At 43.7% G+C, this 13742-nt stretch overlaps 1 protein-coding gene across 1 annotated transcript in view; it reads left to right on the top strand.

The window, feature by feature from the left end:
• The first annotated feature begins 1133 nt into the window (after positions 1 to 1133).
• Positions 1134 to 13742, top strand: part of LOC126292083 (disheveled-associated activator of morphogenesis 1-like) — a 113586-nt gene continuing 100977 nt past the window's right edge. Inside the window, exon 1 of the mRNA XM_049985892.1 lies at positions 1134 to 1250. Within this exon, the coding sequence (XP_049841849.1) occupies positions 1134 to 1250 (117 nt within the window). The remainder of the gene's footprint in view (positions 1251 to 13742) is intronic.

Below are 13742 nucleotides of genomic sequence, written 5' to 3'. Positions count from 1 at the left end.
TTTGCGAAAACAATTAAGGAAGTATGGCAGAGAGTTAGACGAGCTAACATGAAAGCATTGGAGCGACAAGAACGGTACAACGAGGAAGTTTCCAAAGTACAGAGTAGGCCAATGGGTGCTACTAGCTAATCCGTATGGTCGCAAGGGAGAACCAAGAAGTTCACAAACAAGTTCCAGGGACCATACCAGGTAGTAGAAATGACATCACCTGTCAATGTAAAATTAGAATTGCCTACCAAGACAACTGTGGTTCATGTTAGTTGAGTTAAGCCGTTTTAGGGGGTAGTACATCCGTGTATATGTACATCTCCTTCCGGCAGAAAACGAAAAGAAGCGCCAGAAGCAGACAGTAAACCGGGTATTAAGTTGCGTTCGAGGGATGTGTAGTTAGCAGTAATTCTCATGTGTGTATTATTTTTGTGCACAGACTAGGGTTATTTTATTGGTATTAAGGGGTAGTGATGGGAGTTTTTTTCTTCTCTCTCCATTCTGTAGGTGACACAGGATGGGGTACAAGTGGATAGTATGGGGCATAGTCCTCTGGCAGCTGACACAAGCTGGCCAGGTACAGGATATGCCGTTGCGAAGTGGGGTGTTGTTCGGGAAACAACCGGATGTGGTCCTCACGAGTCACGAGTGGACGCTTCAGCTGGCACTCAATATCCTGCAGGTAAGGAAAAAGATGCGGTAGCTACAGGAGGTGGTATCGAGTGTGGAACATCTAAGAACAGAATTTTACAGGACGTGCAAGAAGGGCACAAGTCTTTGGATAACTGATGTAAGGAAATAAGGGAACAACTGCGCCAAGTCATAAGCATGATTCCAGGGAGGAGAAAAAGAGTAAGGAGGGTTTGGTTGATTGCATGTGGGAAGTTGCTGAAAACAATTTTTGGAACAGCGGATAGAGACGATATTGAGGGTTTGAACAGTTCTTTAACAGTTATTCGCGACAGGGAGGAAAGCATAGGGAAGTTAGTAGATGTACACACAACAGAGATATGGGGATTAGGTACACAGCTGTAGAATGTGACAAGCGTGGTGCATGGGATGGCTACAGGGTTACGAGCATATATAAACAAACCCAGAAATTATTGAATATGGATCTGGAACAGGTACAAGTGCGATTGGGTATAATGGAGAGGAAGTTGGAAATGGCTCAATTGCTGCAGGAACTGGTTAACAGCATTGGTGATGCACGAGTGAGGATGGATGAATGGCAAGAGACAGTACATCACGCATTGCACGGGCAGGTGAGTGTGGCATTGATGTCACCAGAAAAATTCAGACGGTCTGTAGCAGGCAGAGGGAGAGTTTCCAGAGTGGGTAGAGCACGAAGTGCTGATAATTGAAGCGAGTATGTAACTTTTTTTTATCATGTGTCTAGGATTAAGGTAACAACAGATCTATTTAAGATGTACATAGAGATTAGATTTCCAGTAACTAGTGCGGGGAGACAGTATCACTGATACACAGTACATCCTTAGCCGGTCGGATGGGAGCGCATGGGGAAGGGCGTACAGTTCAGGACACAGGCGGTTTTATTAATTTCTAAGGAGGCTTATACTCATGCTGCTATGTCGAGTTTAGAGTTGAGGAGATGTCTAACGGAGCCGGTTTCCATTTGTCCATCACGGGTTAATTTCACGGGCAAGAGGTTGTGTGTGATCCAGTTATTTAGGGCAGAAGCAGAAGCTTCGGAGTGTCGGAGAATAACGGTGAAGCCTACGCCCCATTATCAGCAAGCTGTGAGGCATCGATTGGATTCAGTATTCACTACGGAGAGGATATGAGCCAAGTGTTATGGCAATGGGAATTAGACAGCAACCACGCAAATGGAATTACGGGATAGTGGTTTACTAATCAATGGGACAAATTGTGAAGTAGTAGGGGATCGTTTCAGCTTAGCAGCGACAGTCACAGGAGTCACCAAGGCTAGACATACACATCTGACGTTGTACTGGCCAGGCGCGTCATTCAGCATCGCTCCAGGAGAAAATTTGACGTATATTAACAACACCTTGGATGCTACACTATTGCAAACGGTAGATAAACTAGTAGATTCGGAGAAAGGTCAATTTTCAATGCAGCAATTATTAAGGCATGTGGAGGAGTACGATACCAGGCGGAAATGTAGCGTAGTGACCATTGGTATTTCAGCCAGTACTATTACCTAGTTGATTGTATTTATCGGTGTGGTATATGTCTTATAAAAACAGAGGATTCAGCATGTTAATGCAAGACCGCTCCATGAGATCCCTGTAGAATGGATTACCAGTAGGGCATCAGTCAAGGCAACCTGGATGTATATAGGGTAGAAGAAGAATATAGGATAGAACTAGAGCTAACGTACAGGGTAAATTCGGGGACGAATTTAATTTTTAGGAGGAGGCAGTGCTGCGGCCACATGTAGTAAGCTTTGCTTCACAGAGTGCAGAATGGCTAAACAGAGGCACGCCGGCGACCGAGGCGTTGCGACATAAGCAATCACAGATGGACTTGCTGACTACAGCAGTCTACCAGCAGATTGACGCAAGGATGCACACAGACCGAGCGCCGAGCGAAGTCTGGAGAGTGCTGAGTAAGGAGAAGTGAGGCCAGCACGCTGTTACACTGCAATATACTGCGGGAGTAATAACAAAATGCTCTAACCGAGGGTAAAAAACGTCCTCCTGCCGGATATAAATAGTGGACGGCAGGCAGCAACAGACAGAAGCCATCAGGAAGCAGTTCGGATTTGAGGACGGACGTGGTGCGTGTCCGAATGTTCTATCTTCGTAGGTGACGATTCCGGAAGTCTGTTCCAGCTCGTAGGAGTCATCCGTTCGCCGCCAGATGTCAGCTTCAGCTCTGGGAGTCGACTCGAGTTCGGTCGGCATCATGGCTGACTAACTACAGCGAGAACTTCCAGCAGGACCGGCCACAGCGCGGTCTCGGTCACAGGCGTCGCCGGGGAATGACGCCCGGACTCCACGGCAACCCGGCCCTAAGGCGCGTGGTCCGCCCGTGACGGGACCTCGCGGACATCGCGAGTGACGGCTTCGCAGCCGCCGGTGCAGCAGGCGTCGGCAGCTGACCTCACGGCGACGCGGCTCCGTGGGGGTGCCCGTACTGGGGGCGCCGAGCGGCGATAAGTTCATCTCGACCACAGGGAATCCTGGCTTCAGCGGAGCACTGGTGGCCTGAGGCTCCCGATGGCGATCAGCAGCGCGCGTTGCGCTCATTGTCGGAGAATATGCACAGCAGCAGCCAGGCGGAGGGATCTGCAGGGCTGGGCAGCGACGACGAGGGAGAAATTGCAAAGAAAGTTCAGTAAATAATTGCTTAACTCCACGCCGTCTCAGTCTTTGGGGCAGCCACTGTGTCTGCTGCTAACAAGTGGTGCAGAAGCCGTAACACATTCTACTTCAGAAGTTAGAAGACAGGCAAGTGAATACTTTTATTCCACTTACACTAATGACACTGCCGAACACATTAACGAGAATAGTGTTCTACATAAAACTCAGTTACAGGAAACTGTCAGGATATTTTACTACGAGTGCAACCTATACTTACAAAATTGATCTAATCGATTTATCAAAGATGTGCTTGAACTAAGGAACTTGCTATTAAATTCTATTGTAACAAACGAAGAATCACGCTTTGAACTGTACGAAAATGTAAGAGAATACCATGGTGACGAAAACATTATTTTTGATCCTGTGCCATAAAGCTAGTAACTGAAGAATACCTGTAATCCTGGAGAACCAATAACGTGTGTCTTCAGAAGAAATGGGAGATTGTCCTACAGTGCTATGTGAAGGCTGATTGTGATTGAAATGAAGAATTTCAAATGTTCGTGGAGTTCATTTTTGCTATTCCAGGAGCCGATGCAGACTGTGAAAGAGTTTTCAGTGTTAATCTGAAAAAAATAGGCTTTCAGTAGAGAAAATGGAAAGTGTGATCAAAATAAAAAACCAACTCTGATTACAACTGCTGCAGTTTTGGAATGCCACGAGAAAAGAGACCTCCCATCTCGAATATATTTGAATCTCAGAAAAATATAATAAGAAAGGACCAAGTTGAAGTGCACAATCTTAAGTGTTCATCAGAGAAGGCAAAGTTAAATGTATGTATTTTTAAATGAACAAATGAATATTACATGTTTGGACAATTCAATTGATATACTACGTGGTCAAATGTATCCGGATACCCCACAAAACATACGTTTTTCATATTAAGTGCATTGTGCTGCCACCTGCTGCCAGGTACTCCGTATCAGCGACGTCAGCAGTCATTAGACATCCTGAGAGAGCAGAATGGGGCGCTCCGCGGAACTCACAAACTTCGAATGTGGTCAGGTGGTCGGGTGCCACTTGTGTCATACGTCTGTACGCGAGATTTCCACACTCCTAAACATCCCAAGGTCCACTATCTACTATATGATAGTGAAGCAGAAACCTGAAGGGACACGTACAGCACAAAAGCTTACATGCCGACCTAGTCTGTTAACTCTCAGGGGCAGCCGACAGTTGAAGAGGACCGTAATGTGTAATAGGCAGATACCAGCACACAGGATTTCCAAACTGGATCAGGATCCACTGCAAGTACTATGACAGTTATGCGGGACGTGAGAAAACTTGGATTGGACGGTCGAGCAGCTGCTCATAAGCCACACATCACGCCAGTAAACGCCATTGACGCCTCGCTTGGTGTAAGGTGCGTAAACACTGGACGATTGAGCAGTGGAAAAACGTTGTGTGTAGTGACGAATCACGGTACACAATGTGTCGATCCGATGGCAGGGTGTGGGTATGGCGAATGCCAGCGTGTGTAGTGCCACCAGTAAAATTCGGAGGTCTGTGGTCTAATGGCGTAGTCGTGTTTTTCATGGAGGAGCCTTGCACCCCTTATTGTTTTGCGTGGCACTATTACAGCAAAGGCCTACATTGATGTTTTAAGCACCTTCTTGCTTCGCACTGTTGAAGAACAATTCGGGGATGGCGATTGCATCTAACAACACGATCGATCGCCTGTTCATAATTCACTGTCTGTGGCAGAGTGGCTACACGACAGTAACATCCCTGTAATGGACTGGCCTGCACAGTCCTGACCTGAATCCTATAGAACACCTTTGGGATGTTTTGGAACGCCGATTTCGTGACTGGCCTCACCGACCGACATCGATACTTCTTCTCAGTGCAGCACTCCGTGAAGACTGGGCTGCCATTCCCCGACAAATCTTCCAGCACCTGATTGAACGTATATCTGCGAGAGCGGACGCTGTCATCAAGGCTAAGGGTGGGCCAACACCATATTGAATTCCAGCATTACCGATGGAAGTCATTTACAGCCAAGTGTCCGGATAATTTTGATCACATTGCGTATGACTTCTTTTCCATATGGAAATATATGGTCTGTACTACCTGAAGAAACTGCATCAGCTGCACTTGCATTACCACTCACACTGGGAACGCTTCCTGTTACACTTGTCCTCAGCACTGTGCCTGATTTAAACACTTTCCTAGGTGATACATTACGAAGTCATACACGTGAGTCACAGAATTAACCATCAGGCACGAAATGTAAGTAACACACGTTATTGTAATATCGAAGTGATCTTTCTGGTGGCACTTCGTTATCCAGACTTTCTGCAACTGAATGTCTTTTGGGTACAAACGATAGATTACATCCGAACCTTTTGTTTTCCTGCTGTACGACAGGCAACCTGAAACAGCACAGCGAGGTACTTTAACATACAACGTTTGTCAGGCGTCGCAAAGCACGACAAGCAAAAGCACACGAACAAACTGCCGTGTTCGCCTCGATACACAATGGAGTTGCGCGCTCTCAAGTGCTGCGATGATGACGACACGCGCAAAACGACAAATTTTTCAGCGATCTGCGCATCCAATTTGAACTGCCCCCCGGTTTTCACAACAAAACCTTTGCGTTAATATGAACGTCACATAATTCCTAGCATTCAACGGTCGTTGCCGACATTGGCCCTCTAGGCCGCCGCAGGTGTAATTAGAATTTAGCCGTCCCCAACAACAAGTAAAATCATAGCCGAAGATTAATTAAAAGACAATCGTGTAAATGTTTATAAATCGCCACATTTTCGCTAAGAAAGTGTATTACATAGTGTTTCAACCATAAACTAATTGACGGCCAGCGTCTTTGCAAGAGATCCACGGAGAATGCAACCAACTGTCGTCTAAGCAACACTGCAAACAGCCTCGTGAAAGCGTTCTCATGCGCTGTGACAAGGGGTTTAGGAGCAGATAAATTGCTATTGAAAATCTCGTTATTTCCTTTGTACGAAATAGTGTCACGTAGAGGTACTGCGTGCAGTGAATCATGGAGAAAGAAGACGATAAAATGGACGATATTGGTATGGAAGAGGTTTACTTTTTTCATGTGTAACGCTCATGCTTTGTATAGATGGTTTGATCACTGTGCTCTTGTCTTTCAGTCGGCGATTTCAAGCACCGACCAAGTAGCCACGTCACTCGCTGACACGCCTTTTGGTGCGATATAAAGAGAATACGAAACAGTAAGTTTTCAGCACTATCGTGCACTTAATAATGATAGTTGCAGAAGTTGAACAATGAAAAATCCAGGATGGAGTGTAACAATAATGATGAAAAGGGTAGTTGCTACTCACCATTCAGCCGAAATGTTGGGTAGGAGACAGGCACAACTAAACGACTGCCAGAAAGTAAACTTTCGTCCAACAAGGCCTTCGTCGACAATAGACGACATACACACACACACACATACACACACCCTCACGCAAACGTAATCACACACACATCACACGTGATTTGCGTTTACGTGTGTGTGTGTTTTCGACAAAGGCCTTGTTGGACGAAAGCTGACTTGCTGACAGCCTTGCTGTTGTGCATATCTGCTACTCCACGCCTCTCCGCTTTATGGTGAAATGCAAAAGCTAATTTGATATATCGGCCAGGAAAATATGAATCTCTGCAGTTGTTGTTCATTACATAATGAACGGATTCTATTTATTGAATTCAACAATCAAAGACGAGTAAATAACCGTGGTCATGTCATACTTAATCAAAACTCGAAATTCAATAGTAAATAAAATCAAATACGACAGGAACCGAGAACTAGAGCAAAGATCGCTGAGCTGGACGACCAGCACTCCCCTATTCGATCGTTACCTTCCATCCCATCTTTTTTACCAATCCGATCTATATTTGCCCTTCGCTTAGTATGTGTGTCAGTTGTCTTTAATGTATGTAATGTATTTGACCATGGAAGTTTATTAAAGAAAGGGCAAAACTCTAAAATCGTTCCCTTTGATATAAATGATTCCGCGAATTTGAAAACTTGTAATGCCTCAAGCACTAATTTTGACCAGATATGTACAAAACGCATTGTATTTGAAACGACGGATAATTATCCACTTAAAACTCCTAAGATAGGTTACCTTGGTATCTGAAGAATATACCTATTTCAGTATAATATGCAACTTTTGATTTTATTAATTTACACCCAATAGGAATGCTACTTTTTTCATTTAAAGAACTGAAATTATATTATCGTATGACATCCAGGAGTAATAAAATTACGATTGCTTGGTAACAATCTCACAGTTCTGGAATAAATTCCGTTGTTACGTCCAAGCCGTACCGTACCCTATGAAATCGCAATACGGAAACCATAACATATTCGGAGTAAAACAGCCATATAATTCTCGAAAACAAGAATAGCCATGTCATTGCTTCATTAGTATCGATTTAAGATGTCCTCTTACTTCCCACCCTAATCAAATCTTTGACGAAAATAAAAGCAGCCAATATTTGTGACAACTAAAATTATGTGTGAAGTCATGGCTCTATTTATTTCAATACTGTATGTATATTAATTTTTGTGTGCACGCGACAAAATAGCCATGTTGTCGTTGACGAATAGATGACGCTAAATGTAATTGTCTAACAAGATCACGTGTCCTGCGCTCAGATTGTGTATCAAAAGCACATCGCACACAAAAGCACATCACACAGTGCAATCTCGATTTCATAGTTTCCGTAGATATTGTGCCGTATTTGGTGGATTTCGTATTTAAAATCTCATTATCACGCAAATATGCAGTTTGAATGCTACAACTAACTAAATATCTATCCAAGACACGTCCTTTTTTCTCGATTTGTTGTGCTACTGTGGCAGTAAATTCCATGCCGATGTGTAAAAGATTAACCTAGTCTGAATGCTACTTTTTTTTATCCAGAAAAGTGAAATTATCATACGACATCCAAGAAACAACGAGTTATCGAATATAAAAACATTGAAACATTAAAAAATATATTGTTTTCGAATAATGTTAAGTTCAAAATAGTCTTCACAGGTTTGCCCCCGGATCACGTTGTGCAAACTGCAGCTGTCCGCAGTCTTGAGGTGCGTAGCCACCAGCAAGGAGCGATATGTAGGGGGTTGTAGTATATTGCTAGAGTCATCATTTCAAGCAGGGTCTTGAAACTGTGTTAGTAGACCTTCTGGGGATATTTCACGTTTACCTCCAAGATTTTGCCAGTTGAGCTTCTTCAGTACCTCTTTGGCACACTCCTACGGATTAAAAAGATCCGTGGCCATTCATGCCGCCCTTCTCTGTATACGTTCAATATCCGCTGTTAGTCCTGTCTGGGATGGGTGCCACATACTTGAGCAATATTCTAGAATGGGTAAGTGATTTGTAAGTAAACTTTGTGGAGTGACTGCACTTCCTCGGTATTCTACCAATAAACTGGCCTACCACCTGCTTTGCCCTGCTGAGCCTATGTGATCATTCCACTTCGTGTCCGTACTACGTGTTATACCCAAGTATTTGCATAAGTTTACAAACTTCAGCTGTGACTCACTATCATTGTATTCAGAGGAAACAGTGTCCTTTTTGTGAAGTGCACAATTTTACATTTTGTACACACTTTGAAATCTTATCAAGGTCTGTCTCAATATTGTTACAGCTTCTTTCACATTGTACTTCGTGTGAGATAGCGGCATTATCTGAAAAAAGGCGGAATTTACTATTAATCTTGTCTGCAAGATTATTAACATACAAGTTGAACAGCAAGGGGCTCGTTAGTCATTACACTTCCCTGAACTTCGCCCGAAATTACTTCTACATGTTCCGATGACTCTACAGCCAAGATAACATGCTGTGTCCTCAGTGCCAGGAAATCCTTAATCGAGTCTCAAGTGTCTCTAGATACCCTATATGAACATACTTTTTGACAATAAGCGTAGGTGTGGTACTAATCCAAATGCTTTGCAGAAATCAAGAAATACTGCATCTACGTGACTGCCTTGTTCCTTGGCTTTCAGGATGTCACGTGAGAAAAGCGCGAATTGTGTGAACATGATCTATGTTTGCAAAACCGATGCCTGTTGGCTTTGAGGAGGTTGTTTATTCAAGGCACCTCATTATGTTTGAGCTCAAAATATGTTCTAAGACATTACCAGGAATTGATAAGTTTTGTGAATAACTTCGCCACCCTACTTGTAGGCAGGTGTGCTTTCTTGGAAGTACTGGACCCAATTTTTTGTTCGAGGGACCTTCTGTAGATTATAGTTAACACAGGGGCTACCTCAGTCGCGAATTGCGTATAGAATCTGATGTGGATTGACTTTGATGCTATTTCATTGGCATATGCGAAATACATCCTCTTATATTATTTGTATAAGTATGTATGACACCATTCTGATTCAACAATCGTAAAGTTATATTCTCAGATAATTAAATCCAGCTCTCACATCTACATGACTACTCTGCAATTCACATTTAAGGGCTTGGCAGAGGGTTCATCGAACCAGAATCATACTATCCCTCTACTATTCCACTCCCGAACAGCGCGCGGGAAAAACGAACACGTAAACCTTTCTGTTCGAGCTCTGATTTCTCTTATTTTATTTTGATGATCATTACTACCTGTGTAGGTTGGGGTCAACAAAATATTTTCTCATTCGGAAGAGAAAGTTGGTGACTGAAATTTCGTAAAAAGGTCTCACCGCGACGAAAAACGTCTTTGACTTCCATCCCAACTCGCGTATCATATCTGCCACACTCTCTCCCCTATTACGTGATAATACAAAACGAGCTGCCCTTTTTTGCACCCTTTAGATGTCCTCCGTCAATCCCACCTGGTAAGGATCCCACACCGCGCAGCAATATTCTAACAGAGGACGAACGAGTGTAGTGTAAGCTATCTCTTTAGTGGACTTGTTGCATCTTCTAAGTGTCCTGCCAATGAAACCTTTGGCTTTCCTTCCCCACAATATTATCTATGTGGTCCTTCCAACTGAAGTTGTTCGTAATTTTAACACCCAGGTACTTAGTTGAATTGACAGCCTTGAGAATTGTACTATTTATCGAGTAATCGAATTCCAACGGATTTCTTGTGGAACTCATGTGGATCATCTCACACTTTTCGTTATTTAGCGTCAACTGCCACCCGCCACACCATACAGCAATCTTTTCTAAATCGCTTTGCAACTGATACTGGTCTTCAGATGACCTTACTAGACGGTAAATTACAGCATCATCTGCGAACAACCTAAGATAACTGCTCAGATTGTCACCCAGGTCATTTATATAGATCAGGAACAGCAGAGGTCCCAGGACGCTTCCCTGGAGAACACCTGATATCACTTCAGTTTTACTCGATGATCTGCCGTCTATTACTACGAACTGCGACCTTTCTGACAGGAAATCACGAATCCAGTCGCACAACTGAGACGATACCCCATAGGTCCGCAGCTTGATTAGAAGTCGCTTGTGAGGAACGGTGTCAAAAGCTTTCCGGAAATTTAGAAATACGGAATCAACTTGAGATCGCCTGTCGATAGCGGCCATTACTTCGTGCGAATAAAGAGCTAGCTGCGTTGCACAAGAGCGATGTTTTCTGAAGCCATGCTGATTACGTGTCAATAGATCGTTCTCTTCGAGGTGATTCATAATGTTTGAATACAGTATATGCTCCAAAACCCTACTGCAAACCGACGTCAATGATATAGGTCTGTAGTTAGATGGATTACTCCTACTACCCTTCTTAAACACTGGTGCGACTTGCGCAATTTTTCAATCTGAAGGTACAGATCTATCGGTGAGCGAGCGGTTGTATATGAGTGCTAAGTAGGGAGCTATTGTATCAGCGTAATCTGAAAGGAACCTAATCGGTATACAATCTGGACCTGAAGACTTGCCCGTATCAAGCGATTTGAGTTGCTTCGCAACCCCTAAGGTATCTACTTCTAAGAAACTCATGCTAGCAGATGTTCGTGTTTCAAATTCTTGAATATTCCATTAGTCTTCCCTGGTGAAGGAATTTCGGAAAACTGCGTTCAATAACTCCGCTTTAGCAATACAGTCGTCGTCGGTAACAGTACCATCGGCACTGTGCAGCGAAGGTATTGACTGCATCTTGCCGCTTGTGTACTTCACATACGATCAGAATTTCTTCGGATTTTCTACCAAATTTCGAGACAATGTTTCGTTGTGGAACCTATCAAAGGCATCTCGCATCGAAGTCCGTGCCAAATTTCGCGCGTCTGTAAATTTTAGCTATCTTCGGGATTTCGCGTTCTTCTGAACTTCGCATGCTCTTTCCCTTGCCTCTGCAAAAGCGTTCGGACCTTTTTTGTGTACCACGGGGGATCCGTTCCATCTCTTATCAATTTATGAGGTATGAATCTCTCAATTGCTGTTGCTACTATATCTTTGAATTTGAGCCACATCTCGTCTACATTTGCATAGTCAGTTCAGAAGGAATGGAGATTGTCTTTTAGGAAGGCTTGTAGTGACACTTTATGCGCTTTTTTAAATAAAATTGTTTTGCGTTTGTTTCTGGTGGATTTGGAAGAAACTGTATTGAACCTAGCTACAACGACCTTGTGATCACTAATACCTGTATCAGTCATGATGCTCTCTATCAGCTCTGGATTGTTTGTGGCTAAGAGGTTAAGTGTGTTTTCGCAACCATTTACAATTCGCGTGGGTTCGTGGACTAACTGCCCGAAATAATTTTCGGAGAAAGCATTTAGGACAATCTCGGAAGATGTTTTCTGCCTACCACCGGTTTTGAACAAGTATTGTGCCAACATACCGAGGGAAGGTGGAAATCCCCACCAACTATAACCGTATGACTGGGGTATTTATCTCTTACGAGACTCAAACTTTCTCTGAACTGTTCCGCAACTGTATCATCGGAGTCTGGGGGTCGGTAGAAGGAGCCAATTTTAACTTAATTCGGCTGTTAAGTATAACCTCCACCCATACCAATTCGCACTGAGTATCTACTTCGACTTCACTACAAGATAAACCACTACTGACAGACACAAACACTCCATCAACAATTCTGCCTAATCTATGAAGTATAGCTGGTAAATGGTTCATATGGCTCTGAGCACTATGGGACTTAACATCTGTGGTCATCAGTCCCCTAGAACTTAGAACTACTTAAACCTAACTAACCTAAGGACATCACACACATCCATGCCCGAGGCAGGATTCGAACCTGCGACCGTAGCAATCCCGCGGTGCCGGACTGAGCGCCTGAACCGCTAGACCACCGCGGCCGGCAGCTGGTAAATATTCACAAAAAGTTTGTTGATATTGCAATAATGTTAGGTTAACATAGGTTCCAAATCTCAAATTTAAAAAAAAAAAAACCTGAACGAATGAGAAAATCCTGACCAACAAAAAATGCCACACTAAATAGAAGTGGACTTAAAAGGAATAAATTCTTTCAAATACCTATTCAACTCTGAAAACACTTTGTTTGCATGCAGAACTTCACAGCTGATAATGTTTTAAAATGGATTTATTGCATTAGTTCTGTGATTTTGTTTTAGATGTGTACTGGTGTAATTACATTTGAAACAAAATGCGTTATGTAAGGCTCATTTTCTGGGCCGATTGGAACTCAGGACCAGTATTTGACAGGATGAAAGTGAGAAATCTCCAAAAACCACCTTGAAAATTGGCCAGTAGAATAGACTTTTAACAGTATGGGACTGAACCAGCAACGTCCTTGTCTCTTCAGTTTTTTAAGTTATTGTGCAGCCCTGCTATACGAAGTGCTATGTTGCACCCTGTAGAGTTTGAAAAGCACCCAGTTCTTGGAATGGATATCTTTTCAAACTTTCCTCTTTGTGCAAACAACGGCGTTTTCCTTTTTTAACTGATGTACTTGGCTCCGTAGACTATGTTAACACGGGAGATGATGCCAGGTGGGCACCTGACTGAGGTCTCGGAAACAGAATGGCCGGGAGGGCGTCGGCCTACGGACGGCCTGTGGACCAGGTCGTGCTCTTCAACAGCCCCACTACAGCCACACTGCTGCCCAACACTCATCATATACGTCACAGGTGGGCAGCCCACAATTGGTTTCGATTGAGGGGGGGCGTTAATACACATACACCTGTCTCTCTCTTTCTGCTCCAGAAAATCAAACTAGTTTGCTGTTCTTGTAGTTTGAGATGCTGTGAAAGTGTACCTGCCGACCATGGCTCTCAGGTTTTTCAGTAAAAAGTGAAAACACACGTAAAAGGAATGGAATACAGGGGTACAGCGCCGGCCGTTGTGGCCGAGCGGTTCTAGGCGCTTCAGTCTGGAACCGCGCGACCGCTACGATCGCAGGTTCGATTCCTGCCTGGGGCATTGCTGTGTGTGATGTCCTTAGGTTAGTTAGGTTTAAGTAGTTCTAAGTTCTAGGGGACTGATGACCTCCAGTCCCATAGTGCTC

The sequence above is a fragment of the Schistocerca gregaria genome, chromosome 9 (genome assembly GCF_023897955.1).
Source record: "Schistocerca gregaria isolate iqSchGreg1 chromosome 9, iqSchGreg1.2, whole genome shotgun sequence".
In the NCBI taxonomy this organism is placed as follows: Eukaryota; Metazoa; Arthropoda; class Insecta; order Orthoptera; family Acrididae; genus Schistocerca; species Schistocerca gregaria.
Note: the sequence above shows the minus strand (reverse complement) of the source record. Positions and strands in the feature narration are given on the sequence as shown.